The 24,156-nt window shown below is 39.1% G+C and overlaps 2 protein-coding genes across 13 annotated transcripts; one reads left to right on the forward strand and one right to left on the reverse strand.

Moving 5' to 3' along the window:
* Window positions 1-42: 42 nt before the first annotated feature.
* Window positions 43-11,842, reverse strand: wdr4 (WD repeat domain 4). Its single transcript, XM_015015041.1, has 11 exons — window positions 11,655-11,842; window positions 9,421-9,489; window positions 9,206-9,346; window positions 8,845-9,001; window positions 8,147-8,259; window positions 6,065-6,125; window positions 5,699-5,803; window positions 4,541-4,605; window positions 3,198-3,384; window positions 2,416-2,485; window positions 43-1,057 (listed from the first exon to the last, which is right to left on the reverse strand). The coding sequence occupies exons 1-11, from the start codon at window positions 11,735-11,737 to the stop codon at window positions 867-869; spliced, it is 1,242 nt and encodes a 413-aa protein (XP_014870527.1). The 5' UTR covers window positions 11,738-11,842; the 3' UTR covers window positions 43-866.
* A 131-nt stretch (window positions 11,843-11,973) lies between these two features.
* LOC106934877 (ATP synthase-coupling factor 6, mitochondrial) lies at window positions 11,974-23,178 on the forward strand. 12 transcript variants are annotated; one of them, XM_015015027.1, is made up of 8 exons: window positions 11,974-12,120; window positions 12,275-12,334; window positions 13,661-13,766; window positions 18,720-19,315; window positions 19,373-19,823; window positions 21,941-22,004; window positions 22,104-22,228; window positions 22,710-23,178. In XM_015015027.1, the coding sequence occupies exons 2-8, from the start codon at window positions 12,287-12,289 to the stop codon at window positions 22,739-22,741; spliced, it is 1,422 nt and encodes a 473-aa protein (XP_014870513.1). In that variant the 5' UTR covers window positions 11,974-12,120; window positions 12,275-12,286; the 3' UTR covers window positions 22,742-23,178. The 12 variants fall into 12 exon arrangements, with proteins under 12 accessions (XP_014870513.1, XP_014870512.1, XP_014870514.1 ...); XM_015015026.1 differs by having other exon boundaries at window positions 18,720-19,294; window positions 19,334-19,823; XM_015015028.1 differs by having other exon boundaries at window positions 18,720-19,258; window positions 19,316-19,823.
* Window positions 23,179-24,156: the final 978 nt, after the last annotated feature.

Raw genomic sequence — 24,156 nt, forward strand, 5'->3', positions numbered from 1 at the left:
AAAAAAAAAAAAAAAAAAAAAAAAAGAACTACAGACAGGTGATTCATGAAAGCAGTTTCATTTAATGATCTCATTTAATGAAGCTGAATACAAATGTACATAATTAGTAAATGCACAATGTTTGCATGATGCAGCTTGTACAAGTGTTTATTGCTTGCCTGTCTAACTCCGCTGTAATTGCCCAAGTGTACGAGGGAGATTTAACACGCAGACCGGCGATGAACACGTTGTTCTTCCGTGAACTGCTCCAGTTCCGGCACCATGTTGTCCAAAGGTGTTATCTGCTTGTCCTTTTTGGCCTTCTGGAGTTTCAGAGATCTGACCTCCTCGACCAAGTCCTGCTGGGATCCGACAGCAGAAATTTATTCTGACAGGAAGTCCAGTAATTTTTCCAATGTCATCCAAATCCCGAGTCTTTTTTGGTCCCATCCTGAGCGTATTTCATTCCAGATCATTTGACCAGAACGTCCGGTCCGTTTGGGTAGGTGTGAATGCTAAGCTTATTCTGGTCCACCTACAAACCTTGTTGACATGAACTCTGGTTCTGTTCCAATGAATATGTGAACTTTTAATTTTTAGAGTCATTATAGAATTGAGGTTTTACATAGGAATTTTTTAAAAATAAAATATGCCTTATTATTCCCAGAGTGAAATTACATGTAATTAAATGCACCAAACATACAATAATGATTCAACAGAATGTATGTGGCTCACACTGGCAAACAGGTTTCATTTGGTGACGATGCCAAACAGAAAAAAAGGTTTAACTTTGTTTCATCTTAAATAGTAAAAATAAACCACCAAATAAAACTGGCACTGCGCACATATTCAAGTACAAAACCAGAATGTTTCTCTTTACTCTTCACTTAAGTAGAAGGCCGAGTCAAAACTTCATCAGGTTCCTTCTTTGACTTCTTGTTGCATTTTGGTTTCTGAGCTTTTGTCCTCTTCAGCTGATGCTCTTCAATCCGCTGCTGCTTTTTCTGCAGATACACTGACACGTTGTCAAAGCTCACTTTATACAGGTGCTCAAAGTGGTTTGTGACACTTGTGAAATCTGTCATGAAAAATAGAGCAGGTGTCGGTGAAATGCAATTTTACAGGATAAACTAAACCCCAGGGTCACTGCAGCTATTTCCACAAAACGACTTGAAAAGTCTGATTATGATTCATGCAAGCTTGGCTTTTTGAGTTGTTTTCAAAACCTGCTCCTCAAGGCAACCTGCACTGCATATTTTATGTATTTTCCTGCTTCAGAACACATAATTTCAATTGATGGCTGATTAATGAGCTTTTGCTGAGCTGCAATCACCTGAAACAGGTGTGTTGGAGCAGGGAAACACTGAGGCAGTGAGCCTTAAGGACCAGGCTTTGCAAACAAACTAGAGCTGCTTTTCCAGTAGCAAGTGGCTCTCTAACCAGTTAATGTGCAGTAATGAGCTTTTCCATGATTCCTCACTGTTGTTGGTGGGACGTGAGCAATGGAGAACCTCCAGGTTCTGATGGACTCAAATAAACCCAGATATTTGTAGAAATTAATTGCTAGCCCAAACATAATGACAAAGACTGCTGATTGTTTCGCTATACACATAAATATAATCACATTCTGGCACTTCATTTTTTTTTTTAAATGTGCAACCTTTTAGATGTAGGTAACGCAGTAAAAAGATGTAAACAAATATCCACACCTGAACTTTTTTTCTTTTAATCAGAAGGAAAAATAAAATTCACATCTCAAGCTAATATCATTTAGTTCAGGTGTTTCACACCGTCTCCACCAAACTGCAGCTCTGACAGAACAAAAACTATGTTTTGACTCACACACACACACACACACAAAATACTAAAATTGCACATATACAGTAATAAAATATCACACACATACACACAAAGCATACAGATATACTATTCTGAATGATGAGTCAAAAATTGCATGTGTGTGTGACATTTTAATAGTACATGTGTGCAATTTCAATATTTTGTTATTAAAATATGACAAAGTGAGTCTTTAGTAGTGTGTGAGAGACAAAACAGAGGTTTTGTTCTAATCGAAGTTGTAAAATCAGACACCAGGTTTGACTCCAGGTCTGCCTGGCCCTGCAGTGCAAAAAGGGCTTTTGTTTTACTTCCCCAAACAAGAACTTATTGGAATCAAAACTGTCCGCTTTAACACCAAACAAACTATTCTCTTGTCTTAGCAAAGGCAAATGACAAAACCATCTGCGCTGATCTCTACAACATCCTTGGTTTATAGCAATCCACAATTTCACACATACAGAGCTATGACCAGAACCAAACAGCCAGAATCACTAAAAGCAGATTTGACAGACTCTGTATGTTTGTTTCAACATTTGTTTCTTCTTCTAATCCTCACTTTTGTTTCATGACATCTAGACTTAAGGACAGTGGACTTACTGTCAGTCGTGCTCCACTGCGTTCTGAGGATCTCGGTTACTCTTCTGAGGTCGTCGTTCTCAGTGTCGCACTAGAAGAAGAACACATTTGTAAGCTGCCTGTTTTGAAATAGATGGCATTACCAACATTTATATTTTTCTAAACAGGAGAAATAGAAAATATTTTTTTAGCTTAGTTAAATTCAGAGGTATACACACAGTACAGCAACTGTACTCAGGGGTGGAAATTAGCACCCGCATAGGCCAATGCGGGTAAAAGCATGAAGTGGTGAGTAAACTGGAGCAATTTGAACAGAAAAAAAACTGCATTCAATTTGAACAGGCATAGTATTAATTTAGTCAAAGTGGCCCAATAAGAAGAATAATGAAAGTGGTAACACCCAGAGCTAGCAAAATCTGGATCAACTGTTGTTTTCAAATAGTATGAGCCTTTTACTCAGTGGAGTCAAGAAAAATGACTGACCAGCACCGCTATTAGTCACTCAAGTTTAAATGCACGGATTTCAACTTGCCTTTTTTTCTTTCAAAAAGAAAATGAATCAAACACCACTCAAGGTAAAGCATCAATTCATACGTTTCCCAACGATGCAACAACTCTGACTGGACAAAACAAGAAATAAATACCAAAACAATAAATACCAATCCTCTGACTGGTTTATAACCTCACTCCATAATTTACTGCTTTATAACAATTAAATAAAAGTAAATAATCAGAAGAATAGATGTTAAAAATAAAAACATTAATTTGTATCTAGATGTGTGTAGGGCAGAGTTCAACCATACCTCCCAGGAGTTTTTCCTGAATGTGTGGATTTGGAGCGGGACGTCGCTGGAGTCCAGCAGCACCCAAAGCCGTCCTTTCGTGTCAAAGCCTATGTCCATGGGACGGTGGAGAAAGTGGAGTTTACTGTGAAACCTCAGCTTCTCGTCACTGGTTCGCTCCAAGGTGAACATGTAAACGTTCATCAGCCTGAGAACACGTACAAAAAGTCAAAAGCATAAAAGACTCTTACTAATTGGGCAAAATGTGCTTTTGCAAGAAACACTACATGGCCTAAACTCTGTCATTGGTCTCTGCAAACATGTTCTAAACAAACTGATTGAAGCTGCAGGTCAGCCCTGAGGCTTCTGCTTTGAAAGCCCTGTCCACTTTCATACAACCCCAACCACAGGATTACAAGCTTAAAATCTCCACCAGTGGGTCGAATAAAAGGATGCAAGCAGCGTCCAGACCACAGTCCTAACGGTGCTAGAGGAACAGTGTGGTAGGGGTCCTTAGCTTGTCTCCCTGGTGAGACACTTTATGCAACATACAGAACTTCTCGTCTGTATCCTGGGAATTGGCTTTGTGCTGATAAAAAAAAACTTTTTCAGCTTCTGGTGTACAAGATTGTGAAGGAATGTAGAGTTCACACAACGTAACAAAAATAATGTCATTTTGGGCACAACTGAACAGTGACAAACATGGCAAATGGTACATTTTGAATTCAGCTGGTTTACAGCGTAAATCTGAGCTCGTTAATTTACCAGGCCTTGTTTTGCTATTCGCACACTTTTATTATTGATTTTGGGCAATAAGAAAGAGACACTTGGTTTCTTAACACCACAACAAGATCCATAACTTTAACTGTAAATCTACAAGGAAACAGAAGTTTCCATTTTGGACACAGTATTATCAGCTGCAAACTGAATTTACATTCAACATGCGACAGTTCTTTATGAGAAGAAAGAGTAAAGGCATGTTGAACCTTACTTTGGAGATTATTACATTCGCCATCAAAATATGGTTGAAAATAAAATACTCCAGAACCGCTTCACGTTTCTCATAAGGCGCCTTTATGAACTTTTATTATTATTTGTAGATCATGATTAGAATTCATAGCATTAAGTAATTATTTGTGAAATGTATTCCAGCATAATATGGTGGACTGGACAGGCTTGTCCATCCTAAGCTTATGTGTGCACCACTGCGCCTGCAGCGTGGCCGAGTAGGAACTGACAGAGACAGACAGCACTCAGGCATGTTAACGGTTAGGTTAAGTGTAAGGGTCAGCCTGAGGAAATGAATTAAATATGAGTTAAAGTCAAAGTCCCTGTGAAGACAGAAAGACACACTCTGCACTCACCCGTCACACAACACGGCGACATCACGGCCGCCGGGGGAACTGCAGATACGAAACACGGCTGCGTTCTGGAAAGTAAAGGCAGATTTAGAGATTTAACTGATAGCATAGCGACAGGGAAAGAAACAGCAAATATTTCATTAAAAGCAGATATTTCTGAAACTTTAAAAGGGCAATGTATGCATGCTGTTATTTATTTGTCATTTTATGGCCACTCTCATACGGCTATGCAAAACAATAATGACATTAATATCAATAGAAATTAAAGCTGCAAGCAGCATTGGCGGCTCAGTGGACGTGGTTTTAGCATTACATCATGTAGAAGGAGAAGCAGGATGAGGGACCCGACGGTCTTCAGGACTCACTCATTCTTTTTTCTCGCTCTCTATTTGTTACACGCAGACTCGTTGCCATAGCAACTGGCAACGCCATTTTAAACACATTGCCTCCACACAGAGCAGAACATTCGGTTTGTTACAGTTTCATGTTTTTGGGCTTGATGTGTATTTTAGCTGTGGTAGATTAGCCACTGCTGCTGTTATTAGCCAAGCTAATCCGGCGGTGGCTGATTCGCTAATTTACTGAGATGATCTGTCAGTGTGTGTGTGAGTCGCTGAACCAAAACACACCTTATTCCACAGCACATGTGTGTGTCAAGTTTGTCAAAATCAAGTAAGCAACTGACTCATTCCCTATTTTTTTTTCTTAATTAAAACTTTTTTCTGGGTTTATCATCCAGTCATAGTTTAGACAATTCAAGTCTAGCAGGGAAATTGGGTGGGTGACATCATGCTGCAAGGGGTCCATTGTTTAAAGTAACACTGGAGTTCATTTAAGAATATTACAATATATACGTGCATCAAGATATATCAAAAATATATCGATATGAGCCCTAGATAAAAGTGGAATTTAAAGTGAAAGACCAACACAAAGTGGTACGACAATTATGAAGCAGAAAGAAAATTATATACGATTAAAAACATGTTTTACAAACAAACTAGAAGACAGAAAGCAGAGATTTAAAATATTAGACAATTACTGAACTATTATTTAGCAAATAAAATTAAACTATACTTTGTATCTTAAAAAATATTAAGTTATAATCTATTGTATTTGCCTTAAAAAGTTTTTTTTTTTGCAGACAACATTTGATCTTCTCACATTTCCTTTGGCAGCATCAGAGCACAGATCGTCTTCAAGCTGCCCAAGGTCCCAGCTTTGCAGTTTGCGACCAGATTCAAACTCCCACAGCTTCACTGTTCCATCCTGACAAACATAAGATTTGACAGGCTCATTATTACAGCTCTTTATGATAAAATCAGCATTAAATCCATGGTCTCCGGTTTTTACAGGTTTAAAAAATACAAATCAAACTATGCAAAACAAGTGACGGATGCATTTTACACCCCAAAGTTTTATAACTCCTACAACTCTCATTTGAAAGTGCATGTCTATGAAACCAAATCTAGTACGAGTGTTGCAAACAAGAGATTAGCTAAACAAAGGGAAACACACACGCATGCATACCCCTGATCCGGACAGCAGCCAGTGCGGATGACTTGTTGGGATCTCTAGCGTACTGACAAACCTGATAGAAAGAACGGTACAACTTTATCAATCAATCAATCAATCACTTTATTTTGGTAAATTGTCCACATTAAACACCGGAAAGAACAAAAAAAACAACAGTAAACAAACCCACAATTTACCAAAAAAGGAACAGGCTGAAGCCAAGTTTTTTCTTGCCTATTTTATACCCAACAACCTACCAAGATATCTCCACCATGCATATATAAATCTACATAACAGCGTAAGATGTTATCATTTCAGAGCTCTTTTAAAGCTCACCAAGAAAGGACATAACATAAATCATCCTTCAATTCATTCCACAGTTTCACACCAATAACTGAAACACATCTAGACTTTACCTGGCTCGTCTCTTTTACACATTCAGATATAAACAAACCTCACAAATTATATTTATTCTCTCTCAATTTAAATAATTTCTGAATACCAGAAGGAAGACCTTTGCTCAGTGCTTTATACATTATTTCCAGTATTTTTATATGAACAATATCTATACATTTTAATGCTTTACTTTGAATGAAGAGTTTATGAGTTGATTCACAGGGTCTCACCTTATTAATAAGCCTGGTAGCTTTTGTTTTACTTGCATTTCCCCAGATTTCTGAACAATAAGACAAATAAGGCATAACTAAAGAGAAGTATATAACATGCAAGCCTTTAACATTTACTGCGTTGTTTTATTAACGCAGCACTTCTACACACCACCAAAGAGCAAACATGTCAAATTTAATCTGATTTACAGAGTTAAGTCTGCCTGAGTTCATTCACTGCAGCATGGAAGGAAATAGAGGAACGACGATAAGAGGAATCCCAGTAACAGCCCAGCTTAGTGATTATAAGCTACAGGAAGAACAGCAGAAGACTCCATAACTGGTAGCTTCCTCAAGTCCTGGCAGGAATTGGTCAATATTTGCAGAATCGGAGATGCATCTCAAATTATGAGGTGGTGTGGCTATGATTCGGATTTTGCACCAAATAGAATTGATAACAGATTCAAGTTATGGATCTCAAAAGGATTAACCACCTATTATTCATTCGCTCACAAAGGGATAGTTTGGAGTTTTGAAACCTTAGAGAGGGATCATGGACTGGAAAAAGATTATTTTTTTTAGGTACCTGCAGGTGAGACATTATTTTAATGGAAATGTTAAAGAGGTGCTGAGAAAAAGTGATTCAAGTTTTCTATCACTATTTAAGCCCAGATCAGACAGCAGAATTATCATAACAGCTATCTAAACATGAGGATACAGACACATAAAGAGGAAATGGGAAAAGGAAATGAAGGTAAGAATCTCACAAGAAGGCTGGGAGGAAATATGTCAGCTGCAGTGGATCAAACTGGATCAAACACATGGTGGGAGTTTTGCTGGAAAAACATCACATGGTTTGTTGCTGCACCCATTCAGAGACGATATTAAAGCAACGGGGACTGGAGACTCTGTGGGTCCAAGGGAGCCAACCACCGCCATGTTTTATTGGGAATGCCAGGTAATAAGACCACAGTGGGAAGAGCTCCACAAACATACTGAAAATATATTCAATGTAAACATCCCATTCAAACGCGAAACGTCGGGCCGCCTACAGCTGGACACATGGACCAATAAAGAACATTTTATAAGACCTGGACCAAATGGACTGAGTGTGTAAAACCAATTAGATCCGTCTTCATTTGGCTGTGAATTATGGGTCCTGCCTTTTTATGCTCTTGTGGTGCAATCCTCATTTTTGTTCAATTTTGTCATCATTCACAACTGAAATTAGTAACAATCTGTAAAAGAAAATACCAGAAAGGCAGCATGGATAAAATCATTGGACTCTCCGCTTCTATCCTCATACATGACCTCAAATGGGTAAAGCTGCAATTAATGAATGTGATGGAAATCTGTCTTTCTAAATAAAAAAAAGTAATAATAACAATAAAACACAACTGTAAATCTTATATGAAATTACAGTCAAATAGATTCGTTAGTTATCGTAGTAAGTACAGCCAGTTCTGCTTGTGTTTAATGTAGGTGTACTCACTGGTGATGCCCTAAGCAGTAAGACTGGATGTCGTACGGGGACCTGCGACGGCTCACTCTGATCTTCTCGTCACGGTCGGCTGTAATGATGTACTGGTCGTCTGCAGATATGGTCTGAAAGACGGAGAGTGGAGCAGTTAGTCCATGTTCAACCCATCCAAACTTATCTATTAAAAATAAAATCTATTTAATGGCGATGTTTATGAAACTCCACTCATAACTCAGTTCACTTTCATTCTGATCTATTTATAATATTCATACAAATAACAAAGAGAGAACCAAGTTTTGTTACTTTGTTTCACAGCATTGGTTCTGTAATACCTAGCTCTAGGTACATCAAAAATTAATCTGTGCTTTGTTAAAAAAAAAATTAAATGAAACAAAAAATATAAACTATACTGCTCTATCAATCTGTAATTGCATGATTCCATACAGTTTATTTTAAAGATATGAAATCAGTAGCCGTGGTTCAAAAACAAATAATCCCATATTGTACAATTATTGTAGAAGTAGAAATAAGTCAGCATTAAAAATTTGTCATGATAAGCTTCCTAATTTCTTTTTGTCGCCACCAAAAAACAAGCTAATTAAAACAACTGTTCATACAAGATGAGAGACAGGTGGACATATTTAGAGGCTGGTTGAAAGTTAAACGCTTATTATCTTAATCCCTCGTCATCCATAATACTCGATCCTTACCACAGCGAGTAACATTGAAAGGTGCCCCATCTTCAGCTCGCCGTCCTTCTCTGGCTCAACCACAGAAAAGGAGTAAACGTCTCCAGACTTGTCAGCCACCAGCAGCTCATCTTCAGCCTGGCTGAATGCTAGTGATGTGCACCTCCTAGCCACCCACCTGTGGGCGAGTCGAACACATTCACATTTAAAAAATACTTGATTGATCAAAAGGGAACTTGAATCTTGTTGTAGCAAATTCATTCTAGATCTTCTGTGAAATGGCTGGAATACAGCTGGACAAATGAGCAGTGAAAGCTGCTTACAGAGGAGAAGATCCCGGCTGTCCGCAGACCCAACCAACACAGAAACACCTAAAGTTTACCTGATGCTAATGCAGAGCCATGAAGGCTCACACTGAAACAGGATCAGTCGCTTGGTGTCATCAGTGATTGCCACCAATTTGCCAGATGAAGACACTGCAAAAGCAAGGACCGTGTCACTTCCGGTCTCCTCTGACGCATCACTAGAGACAGAAAAGACGAGGCCATGACCACCGGTGATATTAGGACGAATGGTTATCCAGTGCGCCGCCTTTACCTGCCATTTACATCCTTTGCCGTTTTTATCCTCTTTTCAGCACGGCTGCAGTCAAACACAAACGGCTCTCTAACACACAGAAACGTTAATGCATCACATGTGAAGTATTGCTGTCATGGTGACACATGAAATGATGGTCACTTAAAAGAACAGGCAGCAGAAAACAGTGCAGTTCAGTACCAACTCCATGATTTCTTCTATCCACATTGGAAAACTTCAGGTAGAAATAAATAAATATTTTAGACATAGATTGTTGGTGTGATAACTTAAATCAAACCTCCCTGTTGAAAGGAAGCTGTTTATCATCAGGTCAACAGTCAAACCCTCCCAGCTCACCTGGCAGTCCCCAAACATAACTGGACTAAGGAAGGGTACAAAGATGTAATGTGGGTATTTCACTACTTTGGTAAAGTTTGCGGTGGAGCGGAGACTCACGAATGATATAGACTGAACACTGTGGGCTGCTGTGGCCGCTTACCAGAAACTACATTTCCTACAATCCCGGTTGCAACAAGTCTATAAAACTGATGAATATTTCAGCAGAAGAAGTCGGAGCCTTCATCAAGGGCACCCAGAAGTGGAAAGCCCCAGGGCCAGACACGCTTCACAGCGTCTGGATCAAGAAGTTCACAGCTGCACGCCACCAACTTGGTGCTCATATATAGTCTAATGCTCTCGTTAAGGACATTTAAGCTCCTCCAGATTCCTGCCAAACTTCTATGTTTTCTTAGAAGATTCATATGTCAGTGCTTTAGAAACAAAGTTTACTTTTGACTGATCCTGAAAGACAAGAACCACAACGTGCCTTAAGTTACTGTTTCACTTGCCACATTTTCTATGAAGAATATTGCTTAGTTCATGCTGATGTCAGTTTGTGACTTAATTTGGGATTGTCACAAAACATTAAGGTCTGGGGGGGAGCGTGATCAGTATCTCCACAGTTGGGTAAAAACCAGCTAGTCAACTCTGGGAACTGTTAGAGTTTGAGACGACCCATTTCATTCACTGCCCTTTGATTCTGATGCCACCCATGTGAGAAAATATTGTAACATTTATGGAATTTATTTTCATAATTTAGCATAGGAAGAGTGCATAAAACAAAATTTTGAGGGAAAGTAATAGATGGTAAAATTAGCTGAATACGTTACATTAAATGCGTCTGTAATAAAGTATCAAGACGTATTTCAAAATCGGCCAAAGCAAAATATTATCTGAATAGTAGTCTGGTAGTGGTAGTCTTGCATTGTTCAATGATCCAGACATATTTGCATTTTTGTGCAGAAGCGTAGGGAAAAACTTATAAATCAACATCTTACAGCACTTAGCAAATTACCGTCCCGTTTATCTTCTTACACAATTTTCCAAAATCCTGGAAAAGATATTCAACAGCACTAGACTATTTTATTTAAAAAATAAAATAAAATAAAAATCAACTACTTGTGAATAGTCAATATGGCTTCCGAAGAAAACAATCAGTGTCACATGCACTAATTGAACTTATTGAGGATATTACTAACTTTATTATGAAAAGAGATCTAAAAAAAAGCATTTGATACTATAAATCATGACATTTTAATCAGTAAATTGGAACAGTTTGGGATCAAATGAACTGCACTAAATTGAGTGAAATGTTACTCAAAAAACAGGAAACAATTTGTGAAGATGGGGGAACGTCAGTCTGAATCTTTGGATATTGTGTGTGACGTTCCTCAAGAATCGGAACCAAAATTATACATTAATGACATCATCAGTTCTAAGATTTATTTTATTTGTTGATGATACAAATATTTTAGCTTCTGGAGAGACTCTACAATAACTTTAGGATAATATTACCTCAGAATTCATTAAAATTAAAAACTGGGCTGATATGAATATGAGGAATACTAAATTTGACCAAGACAAAATCCATGATATTCTCTAACAATTAGGATTGTGGCCATTGATGTGACCTCAACATTAAAAAACTGCTTTCCTTCTTTCACCAGCATGTGTTATTATGCTGGAGGTCAATATGGAAACATAATTACAGCCCACACATTTAGTGAGGGTGATATTGAGTCCACTTCTATGAATGTGTGTATTATAAAGCTTTGTTCATGATGAACGCTGCTTTCACCTAAAATACCAAACCTACTTGAATTTTCTAAGAATCCTGGGGCTGCCCGACAAAAACAACTGGGAGACAGAAAAAGCTAATAGAGCCAAAAGTCAAAAATAATTAAATCAGTTCCAACCTGGGCTCTTTGGTATGGACCGCTATGAGTTTGCTGCTGCAGGTCGACAGAAACCACTCCCCACAGAAACCCAAACAAGCCATAGCTCCCGGTACCGCACCGAACGCGCTTAGTTCTTGTTTTCCACGTGGAGAATGCGGAGATGAACTCCACAGGAAGTACGTCACGGTCCTTTGCGATGTCACGTCCGCTTTGGGCCTGTCAAAAACACACAAATCCCCGCCCCTTCACTCACAAAGCGCCCTCTTGTGGCTGCATAGTGAAGCAGGGAGGAGTGGCCTGCAGGGGGCGCAGTCTGCAGCGTTTTCTGTGGACAGTTTTCTGGTTGGCTGCGGATGCTCCTGTCTCTTCTGCAGCAGCGTGAGGATTTTAGGGGGCGTGGCACGTTTTGTTACATAAAGGAGCGCCGACCAAGCGCGTTGATTAGTGGAACAAACTGTTCGCGTTCCTCGCTTTTCTCCTGAAGGTAAAGATAAAAACACTGCATTTTACTTATTCCTCTTCTAACCAGTTTAATTGTAGATAAAGTGCAGGTTTGGTAATGGCATGAAGATTCATTTGTTATCGTGTCACCATATATATTTTTTTAAATAGATGTTGATGTTTGTTTTTTAGTGCAGGTTGTTAAAAACATGTCGGCCTCCCTGTTAAGGATCGGACACCTGCGATGTGTCAATAAGGTAATTCTTCCTCCTGACTTTTAAAATTTCACGCTGCAGCCTCTGTGGCTGCTGAAAAAACAGGACTTTTACATAACACTCGGGATTTACAAGTTGCTGATGTGGTTACATTCCAAAACTACAAACCAATGTCTGTCTTTCTGTGTGCCTGTGCATGTCAATCAAGTGTGCTTTGCTTCGTAAACACATACTCCGATCATGTCAGAAAATAATGTAGTTTGTTTATGGTTTATGGTTACATGAATTCAGAGACCAATTGAAATGTCTTTCTTTTTTGTCAACACTGTTTTGCACAAAAAAAAATGTTACATTTCCATCCAGAGGTGGAAATGATTACAAGAATGTTAGGGTTGTGTACCCATGCTTTATGTTAAATTACTACATATGTGTATGGTAAACTTATCAGTAAATCGGTTTTCATAGAGTTAAAAATAAATCATATAGTTTATATAACTTGCTTGTACTGGTGAGGTTTGTAATAAAAAAAATAGCTAAGTTTAATTGAACTGTACAAAATAGAGGTGTAATTNCAGAATTACTTTTTTTTAAAATATATTTTTCAAATCCAATTCCTACATCACAAAATTTGAGACAAATGCAGATTTAAAAAGAATACATTATGCGTTTACATTGAACATATAATTGCAATATTGTTGAAAAGACTGAAGGACTTCAAATTTCAAGTGTCAGATTTGGGACTTGATTCAGGACTTGAGGATAAAGACTTGAAACTTAGCTGTGACTTGCAAAACAACGATTTGGTCTGTTCATATTTTTCTAAGAACAAGCTATTTAATTCCCAACACAGTTTTTATGAGTGTAATTTCAAAGAAATATAATCATCTGTATTAATATTTGTTTAAACATTGCAAAATACAACCACGGTATACATGACTGAAAAAAAATGGTTGTATATTTTCATGAAATACAACACTGTATAAAATCAGCATGAAATGCCTTCCACCACAAGTGTTGTGTCCATTAATATTTCAAAGCTATTTGTAATTTAGACGCATAAGAAAAGAAAAACAGACTTGAGTTGCTTTGGTAGAAACAAAAATCATTTTCTCCTTCATTAAATCAATTTTCTGCCCATTTCTATTAATTGTATTTAACATGATACATTTTTATTAATTTTTTTTATTTAAATAAAAACAACAGCAGAGCATCATAAGCAGCATAAGTTGTAAAAAAACAAAGGACATCTCTAACTGAGCTGTCCTAAAACAAAACTAATGTTGCTTTGATTTAAACAAGTGGAAGTGTGTATGAAAGCATTCCTGAAGTGTTGTGACCATTCCTCTTGTTTTCGTATTGTGCTGCCAGTGCTTGCAGACTGAGGGGTGGAAGATGCTGAGCAGAGCACCGGCAGCTTTGCCTTTCAGCACAAAATCATCAGGATCCAAAAATTCATCAAAAAAGACCAGCAAAGGTAAGTTTCAGAAAACAAGTTGGGTTATGTTTTACTTTTCTAATCTTGGAAATGAAATTTGAACTGTGGCACAAAAATCATTGATCTAATCATTTTTCATTGAATGGTACAGAAATCCTACAATTGGGGCAGATAAAAATACATAATAAAGAGGGGTGAACTGAAACCCAAGGTCTTTGCAGTTTGATCAGGTTAAAGGTTATTTTGGAAACCTTGAACCTGGTGACCCCACAGAAAATGGGGTTAAACAGCTCAGGGAGTTTTTGGGCAAACCTTCAGAGTTTAACGATCACAGTTGGTGCTGTTTACCAAATGACTGCATACTTTTGTTATCCTGGTACATGCAAATAACTTTTCACCTTCTATTGTCTTTATCTCCATGTTTATTGAAGGTTACCAGGTCATTGCAAGCCCTGAAACGACCTGTGTTTAAACTGTTTCCCATAAAAGATGAGGATTATTAAAGTAATTGGCTCTGATGGGTCATTTCTGACCTGTTCTGGGTATTTCTGGAGATGGCACTAGGACGTGGCAGAGGAGCTTTGTTTATTTATTTTTTCTTTACAGATGATGTCTCATTGTACTGTCAGGAAATGACGACGGTTTTAAATGCGTAAATACAGATTAATAAAAATTACCCACTGCAATTTTAAAGGCAATATTTTATCCATAGTTCTATTGTCAGTATTATAAATGCCACTTTCATTTCCATTTACTGCAAATGTAAAGACAACCCTTGTCTTTAATTTATTTTATTTTTTACACATTCAGTGGAAGAAATGGTGCTAAATTTACCGTTTTGTGTACTGTTTGCATTTCTAAAGATTTTTTTCCCCTAATAACCTACATGAGTTCTCAGGAGTTTCTGAAACTGTTGACATGACGCCACCTGTCAATCAATCCAATCCAGTGGGTTTGTCAGGAAGCGATCAATCAACATCCTCATTTTCTGGATACTAAATACTTCAGTCAATCAGCTTTTGACAGGCATGTAAATAGTAGCGAGCCTCAGAAAGTCGTTCAAGCAGTTGATGATGAAAACGGGACCAGAGACCCAGTCCATTCGACTAATGGAAAGACAAACTCGGAGAAGAACAGCTTCAAGCGCTGAGTGATGTTTTCCTTTGTTTCATGCATTCAAACGAGGAGGATGCTCCACTTCTGGAGGCTTGGAGTTAATGTTGGGTGTCGTCGTTGAGAAGGTGGAAGCTGTATCATCCAGTGCATTGTGCAGACAATAACTTTTGAAAGAAAACTGCAAGTTGAATGATGGTAAAAAATAAATAAATGAAAGTAAACTTTCATTTACTGTGTAAAGGTGTGTGAATCATCACACACATTTACACGGTAATATGGTACAAGCTCCTGCAGTGGTCCCCAAAGTGGGTCCTCGAGTGTCGGCACCCTGCATATTTTGGTTCTCTCCCTGGTGGCAGAAACGACCTCCTCAGCATGTCAATGTTCTGAATGTACTGTAACAAAAGAATAAGCAAAGTCATATACAAACCAAATCAATTTAAAACAAAAGAACGGTAGTAAAGTATATTTACACATTCAAAGGAATGGGTAGAAGTACAAACTTATTTTTACACTCACCCCTCTTACTCTTAACTTGATATTAATAGTTTTTCTTATGATTTTCTATAACTAGGACAGTGCATTCATAACTGCATGCAAATATAAGCAAGCATATGCTAACATGTTAAAAAAAATATTTCTAAATGAATATACTATAATACAGTAATATTTGACAACATCAGGGGTGAAAGTAAGGGGGTACGGTATTTATTGTCATAGTACCCCCAAGAATTTAAAACTACCTTCACCCCTGGACAACATTAAATAGTAACGACAGAAGTTATTTCTCATATTGATGACCATTTTCTTAAATTATGTCTTTAAACTGTTGGATGTTTGGACATTGCTTGATTTCCATGCTTATCTCATTCCACAGCTTCACCCCACGCACTGAAACACAGACGTCATCATTTCAGCTCCGTTTACTCTCCGTCCTTCTAATTCCTCATCATCCTCACCTGTACTGTGTTGCTCCCTGTTTAAACAGCTGCTCATCACCTACTCAGGGCGAGATCGCCTGATGCCTCCGTCAGCTTTCAAGCCCCGTTTCATGTTCAAGGAGTTTCTGGTTTTTGATCCTGCCTGTCTGTCGAGCTTCTCTGGTGATATGTACATTTCTTTTTGTCAAATGTTCATTCAAGTACACGTCTCTACCTTTCAACTTTTGACCTCTTTTCAACAGTTCAAGCTTGTGTTTCCACTTACAAATCGGATTATTATGGCTGGTTTGTCCATCTTGTTTCTTTGTGGCAGCGGTTGGCAGGCTTCAGTTTGGTGTCAATCCAGTGTAATTCCTTTTGAGTTAAGGAAAGCTGTTGTTGCTCAACAGATTCAGCATCTTGCTTATTTGGTTCCTCTTTATCCGTTATTGTCACAGCCAGAGCATAAGAATGTGGTCTGATTTTTAATCCGGTTATTCTGATGTCATTCAGTCTGATATATTGCTCCAGCTAAGCAACACGGTTTTCCAGTGACACAATCTTTTTCTGTGTTCTGTAACCTCAATATTTTAACCTCTTCCACCAAGTTCAGTATTGTCTTTTGTCAATATGTCAATAGATTTTTTTAAAAATGTCATCTACCTCTTTGGTAGCTAGGTTCAACTTGTTTTGGTGGCATTGTTGTACTCATTCAATAGCCAATTTGCCTCAGAGAGAGTCTGGCACATGAAATGATGGTCCTGGGTCAGGTAGTAGCCTGGTGCTACCGCCTCTAGAGGTGTATATAGAAATAACGTATATTTCTTGTGTGCAGAGCCAGAAGGCTGGGACAGAACTGCCTCTATTCCAGTGACTGATGCATCCACCTCCCCAACAAATTGGTTGCAGGGATCTGGCTGAATGAGGACTGGTGGGGAAGAAAACAGTTGTTTAAGTTCTTTGAAGGCCACTGCTGGCTCCGGTTGGCCATGTGAAGGGCTGCTTGATTGAAGCGAGTCGAGGTAGTGGCTGGGCTGTAGCTCTTAATAAACTTACGATCAAAGTTAGCAAAACCCAGAAAACGCTGGGTCATTCCACCACTGCTTTGGTCTTGTCAGGATGGGCTCTGATCTGTCCATCCTCATCGACAAACCCCAGGAAGTTGACTGCGGAGAGATGGAAGCTGCATTTCTCAGCCTTAACAGCTGTTCTCCAGCAGCCTCTGGAGAACATGGCCGACATGCTCCTCCTTGGTCTGTGAGAAGATGAGTGTGTCATCAAGAACTCAAAATGATTTAGGAAATCCCTCAACAGGGGCATTAGTTGGGATGAAAGGCATCACAAAGTACTCAAAATGGCCTATAAGTGTCTTAAAGGTCGTCATCCATTCATCTCCCTCATATATCCTGACTAGATGATAGGGATTTTGTAAATCCAACTTGGAGAAGATGGTTGCCCCGTGCAGAAGTTCAAATGCCATGGACATCAGTGGTAGCAGGTATTTATTCCTTATAGGGATCTTGTTTAACCCCCTGTAGTCAACGCATGGGCGTAATGTGCCTTTCTTTCCAACAAAAGAAACTGGCATCTAGTGGGGACGACGAGCAGCGGATAAAATCAGCTGCCACAGAGTCATTAATGTAGGTCTCCATGGCCTCATGTTCCTGCTTACACAGGCTGAACAATCGGTTCTTGCTGAAAACGTCGGCCAAGTTGTGGTATTCAGGGGGAACCAATGACAGATCAGGACTCTCTCAAACATTCCCACAATTGGACTGGGCAGCATGAAGGCAGTTACTTGAACAGGACAGACTCTAGCCAACTATCCTTCCTGTGACCCAATCAGTCTGGGGATTATGAAGTCTCAGCCTGGGATGTCCTAACACCATGGAGAAACTGGAGGAAGGAATGACTTTAAAGCGGAGAGGCGTTCCCAACATGATCCGGGTGATCGAACACCATTTTTAATTCTGAAGAGAACTGACTAAAGGTAAGGGAAGTTAAAGGTGTAGCAGAATCAAACGCTAGCGCCCAGGCTAAAGCCTGATCCCTCAGCAGTTCCTTGACATAATACATCTTGGATACATCGGAAGCAAAAGCCATAGGTAGCTTGCTGAACACCATCCTCCATTGTAACCGAAAACCCCGGCATTTTGACAGCTCACAGCAGGAGGTTCGGCCGGTGAGGAGGCGGATGGTGAAGCAGCCGAAGATTTTGACGACCCTGGAACGGAGGTAAGCATTGAGGTTAGATTAGCTACCTGTGAGGACAACTGCACAATTTCCATATGGAGGGTTTGCTGGCTGTTTCCAGTCCAGTGAGTCTACAGGTTCATTTTGACCTAGCAGAACTCCTTGGCGGGCTTTTCAGGGATTCACCTGTCTGATTCCTGTCCAGTCGGGTCTGTGTTGTTTGGTCAGATGGTTCTGACATGGTTCTGGCACTGATGGACGCAGGAACTGAGCAATGAATTCAGAACTGGTGTTTACTGAGGGATCGGCTGTTTGTGATGCCTCCAATTCAGCAGGTTGTGGTACCAGCTTGAAGAAATGTCTTAATCCTGGTAAAGACTTTGAAAGTTTTCTCCAGACATAATTGTTTTTAAGAGAATAATAATTCTTATTATAATAATTATGTGTTATTAGTAGTAGTATTATGTCAGTGATCATTGTGCCACAGTTCATCTTATTTGCTTTTCCATGATCTGTCTGTGTGGTTTCCACTAAACATTTTTCTTTTTGTCTTCAAAATTGTTTACTATGTTGACCAGTGCACAGATTCATTCATACATCCTAAAAGACTGAGGGCTATGTTTTCTTTTAACCTTTCTCTTTCCCGTATGCTAGTATAATATTTTTAACAATCCATACTTGTTTTAGACGTTTTGATAACCAATCAATTTCTGATTGAACATATAAATAATGCATTTTGTTTGCTCAACGTCCCTCATTCTAGACAAAAGCAAGCCTAAAACGTACTTCGACATAGAAAAACTTGTTCAACACAAGCCATGCAACTTCCCTAAGAAAGAAGTTTCTCCAGCTGCCTCTGCAGTAACTGAAGCTGCACTGGAAGCCATCGCTTCTGCAGCAACAAAGCACACGCCCCCTGTCGCTTCAGCTGGAACTATTGCATCCACTTATGACGGAACGACTCAAGCGGTGACGGCATCCTTTGTTAAAGAAGTACCCTCCAACATAGCAACTGATGAATCTACTGTTGAAGTTGTTCCTGAAGCCTTTCCAGGAGAAGATGCTCTAATGCTGGAGGCCTCCAAAGTGGCTGCTGAGCCTGCAGTTGATGTGCCACAAGTCCCTATGCATCCTGCCTCTGTCGAATCGGCTCCTGATCCACTTGTGGACGTTGCACTGGTAGATGGGGCCCTGAACCTAGTTCATGAAGCTGGGCCAAATAAGGCAGAACCGCCTCCTGCAGAGGGGTCACTAAAGTCTGTGGTGGAAGCGGCCCCTGTAGTGGAAGTGGCCCCCGAGGAGGTGCCTCTGGAGCCTCTGGTGGAAGCGGCCCCTGTAGTGGAAGCGGCCCCCGAGGAGGTGCCTCTGGAGCCTCTGGTGGAAGCGGCCCCTGTAGTGGAAGTGGCCCCCGAGGAGGCGTCTCTGGAGCCTGCAGTGGAAGCGGCCCCCGAGGAGGCGTCTCTGGAGCCTGCAGTGGAAGCGGCCCCCGAGGAGGCGTCTCTGGAGCCTGCAGTGGAAGCGGCCCCCGAGGAGGCGTCTCAGGAGCCTGTAGTGGAAGCAGCTCCCCCAGAGCCATCTCCTAAACTTGCAATGGAAGCGTCAGATGGGGTCCCTGAAACTCTAACTGTAGACCTTCAAGCACCCCTGGAGCCCGTGGCAGAAGCAGCTCCTTCAGAACCCGACCCTGCAGAGTCCATGCCAGAGCCTGAAGAAGAGGCGGTGCTAGAGCCTGTGGCAGAAATTACTGATGCTACAGATGTAGTTCCTGGCTCTGAGGACCTTGTGGACCCTGCCTGGGTCCTTTCCAAGGCTGCTGAAGAAGAGCTGCAGATGGATTCCCCTGCTGAAGCAGTTGGACCATCACAGGGTACACACTACAACTTCCCCCTCCCCTACAATCCTTCTGTTTTCCTGTGTGGAACCCGTATTTCTACAGAAAGCTTCTACGTGGCCAGGCTCTTCTTTCTTCTTAGCCTCTCGGAGAATCTGTCCTTATGGTCTTTCTAAGTGTTACTTGGTGAATTCCTGCAACAAGTAACTAGTGCTTTTAGAAACTGTCTGCTCCTCCTCGTATCTTACCCTGTTGTCTGCCCTATTTTAGTCAAATCTTCTGTGCTGCTTTTCATTTATCTTCACTGGGGAATGATGTCACTCCCAACATTTTGCAAATTGGGAGGGGAAAAAAAAGAAAATGTAATTGCTGTTACCCAGATTAACGACTCCATTAACATGCAGTCTTGCATGCTAATGTACCGACGTGCTTATTCCATTCGAACGTTTAGCCAAGTGATTCCTATATAGTCTATGAAAGCGATTTAATGAGATGACTGACAGAAGTGCAAATAGATGGTTTATTGCTGGAACTATCATATTTTTATGTGTGAGGCAGTCATGATGGATTAAGGTGAGGGTTTAAGTGAAGCTTTAGTCGAGACAAATCCCAAATTTGGATACACTGGAAATTGATTTAATGAGTCAGAAGTCAGACCCATCTGAGTTCAAATGAAATGCAGCATTAATTCACTCTGTTGTCACATGTTTCACACAGTGGGAGTCTCTTGTGATGCATGGGTTTGCACTAATGAAAAGAGTCAACTTTGTTACTAATTTCCACACCCTTAGAAAATGTGTTTCTTTGGTTTGTGTTTCAAAATTTATATTCTTCCTTTAGAAATGTATTAAGATGTTTTTATATTCCTAAAAGATTTGCAAGTATTTATATTTATATAAAAACTTTGATGTAAAGATTCATAGTCTCACCCCCAGTCAAAAACATTAATTTCACTTTTTAAACTAACAATGGAGAATATGAAAGTCATTGTTTTCCAGCCGTTTAAACCTTTCAGTACTTCAGACTTTTCTAAATATACTCACCTGTTGCTTTTTTTTTTCTTTTTTGGAAATTGCATGGAAATGTGGTATAATAGCCCTGACATGTCTGACTTGTGCACGTTATTTACATGTAAGAGGTAACTGTGATTTTCTCTTCAACTCCTTTCACATAAAAGTCACATTATGAGACTGAATCTAGATAGCTGTGGAAACATTTAAATTAACTGTTTTGCTTTTTTTTTTTATCAAATTTCCTTTCAAGCGTAAATGTTCCTACTTTTAAACCAGACTGTTGATAACAGATGGGTGACAAATGAAAATTGAAACCAGTATTAAGACTGGGACAGGTTAGCATTTTGCTTCAATCGCTGGACTGTTCTTTTTTTTTTTTTATGTGAGATATATATATATATATATATATATATATATATATATATATATATATATACACACACACACAAGTATCTCAGCCCTCAGATTTCTTGGAGGGTTTTTTGTTTGTTTGTTTCTGTTACACACAAATATTTAAAATTGTCAGACACATTTGAATTAAAAAATGCACCTGCCCTTGATCTATTGTTTTGTAACCCTTGTCAGTAATGATTTGTAATGGCTGGCAGTATTTATTTGGCCTACCCTTCATTGCAGAATTGTTTTAGTTCAGCCACAAAGACGAGTTTAAACACATGAACTTCTTAAATGATGATTTTAAGCCATTCATGCAGAGGATCACTTGGTGGTGCCTCGTTCTTTTGCTGCCTGGCTGAAATGTGTGTGATATTTCTATGATTTTCTAAATCTGTTATGGTACAGAACAGAACTTATGGTTCAATCAATTATAGCTTGATGTCTGAGTTATAATGCAACTCCAGATCATGTAGCTTACATCATATTTGAACAGTATATTCTTTTTATTAAAAGATGTTAATTTTATACCGCATCCACACAAAAAATCCACTTTTGTCTCAGTGGACCACAGATAATTGGTCTGCTGTCTAATCTTCAAATAAGCTGTTTTTGTGCATAATGGATTCAGTAAATCAAAATGTATTATCAAGTATTGGATAAAAGTCTGCAAAATATTGTTTTTGCTCTACCTAAAATCTTCTGTGGGTAATAATATCTAATTTGTTGTCTTTTTGTGACACTCAGCTCACATGGACCCAGTGCAGAGGCTATTCTTGGACTCTATACGAGAATATTCAGCAAATTCCCAGTAAGCATCAACACTTTGTTCCGTGTTATGATGATACTCTGTTGTGCAAAAGATCTAAAGAGGTGCCGACTGATTGGTTTCTCACCTGTTCCAAAACAGGGCAGCTGGTGGTCTGGTTGACGCTGACCCACTGTATCAAAAGGCTTTGGAAGAGGAGACGGCGAAGCTACAGAGACTGTATGGTGGTGGAGACCTAACCAGTTTTCCTAATTTCAAATTTACAGGTGAGTTAACAGTTGGGTGTTTCATATTTAGTTTTTGACAATCCCAGTGAAGATATGTGAAAATCCTTTAAATGAATTTCTCATTTATTGCAGTAGTATGATCTCACACTAAAAGCTCATTTTGAAAAACACAATATATTATCAGGTACATTAGTGCAGTGGAGAAGGAAGTCCCAAACAGTTGTAGGGATTCGAACCTACAAACCTACAACTTCCACCATATGTGGGTCGTGCTTTGCCCCATCCCACCACAGATTTCTGAAATTATTTCTTAACATGGGACTTTTTTTCGCCTTCACATATTTCTGGTTAAATTTTCAGATTTTACTACTGTAACTAGATGGCTGTAGTTTAAAGATTTTGAAATTTATTTTTCTGCATCTATTGTTGAAGATAAGTTGATTTAAAAATAACAAGATGTTTGCGTTAAATAATTTCAATGACAGAGCTGTTTGTTTGTTTGTTTGTTTGTTTGTTTTAGAACCCCAGTGGGATGAAGGTTCCCAGAAGTGAACCATCAGAACTTCTACTTGACTTTTACAACTTTGTGCAGAGGAACATGAATTTGTATGATTGTCAAGCAAATGAACCTCGACCTGGTGCTTATATGTGAAAATAAAGCATTGGATTTGTAGAAACTGTAGATTTTTGCCTGTAGAAGATAAGGTTTTACATTACCGCCATCAGGTTTGACGGCGTGATCTTAGAGGTGCAAGTTAGGTTGTCTAAATCTAAATCGATAAATAATGTGACTTCTGTTGTCTAATCTTTTCATTCCTCAATCATTTTTCAGTTGCATATATCGAGAGGTGTTCAAAAAAGAAAAAAATAACATGGAACTCAAATAAGTTGTCTTTTTTTTCAGTTTTTTATTGGTTCAGTGTAATATTCTCATTTTAAGTGTCATGTTTTCATTAGCTCTATGTGGGAAATAAAGACTTTCAAACATCTGTTGTCAATTAATCCATGTAATGTAATCCAGGTGTTTCACTTGGTGATAAAGTTCCTAATATAAATGGGCTTTGCAATAATAATAATAATAATCTAATAATAATCCCACAGAGCGACAATAGGATTGGAGTGTTAATGTTAATGTCCATCTATAGGCGTGTCTATTGGAAAATAATTAAAAATACAGAACACATCGCGTCCCGTATCACTTCAATATGGGACGCCATTTAACAGCCAAAGAAAGGACTATTCCGTATTTTACGTGATGGGTGGCAACCCTAAGTTGGAGCAGAGACCCCGATAATTTGCCTCCACTGACATCCCAGGTGTATTTGCACATGGTCTGTGGTGTCAGTGCTCACAAGTCAATGGAGGAAAAGTTTGAACTGTTTTTGATGCACAGTTTTGTTTTTGGTGGTTGGCATAAACTGGAGTGTGATTGGATTGGGATGACAACAAAGGTAGATAGATGGTGGTGGTGGTGATGACGATGATATGGATTTTGACGATGGACTATGGTAGGTAGGTAGAGGTTAGCATAAAACTTTGGAAGATGACAGACATTGGTGGCCAAAACAGCAAGAGAAGTTTAGAAGAGTGTAGTTCAGATGGAGAAAGCAGAGTGGTTAGGAGGAAAGCAACAAATGAGGAATTTAAAGTAATATTCATGAAGACAAATTATTTCAGGCAGCTGAAATGTTTGGTTCGCAACTTTGGCAAATATTCAGCTCAATTTGCTGAAAACACTGACTATATTTTTAAGAAATGCTCATAGAAACTCTACTTTTTAAGAAAACCTAATGGTCTTGGGTTTAGTCAGTTATAACTTGTGTACGGGACAATGGTTGAGAGTGTTTTAACTTTTCATCTCCTCAACTAGTATGGTCACATGAGCTGTAGAATAAAAGAAAAATGTTTAAGAATACTTTTAATAGCAAGTAAATATCGGTGGAACCAAAAACGACTCTGTCTCAACT

The sequence above is a fragment of the Poecilia latipinna genome, unplaced genomic scaffold (genome assembly GCF_001443285.1).
Source record: "Poecilia latipinna isolate Pla-1442-1.1 unplaced genomic scaffold, P_latipinna-1.0 Scaffold1877, whole genome shotgun sequence".
NCBI lineage: Eukaryota > Metazoa > Chordata > Actinopteri > Cyprinodontiformes > Poeciliidae > Poecilia > Poecilia latipinna.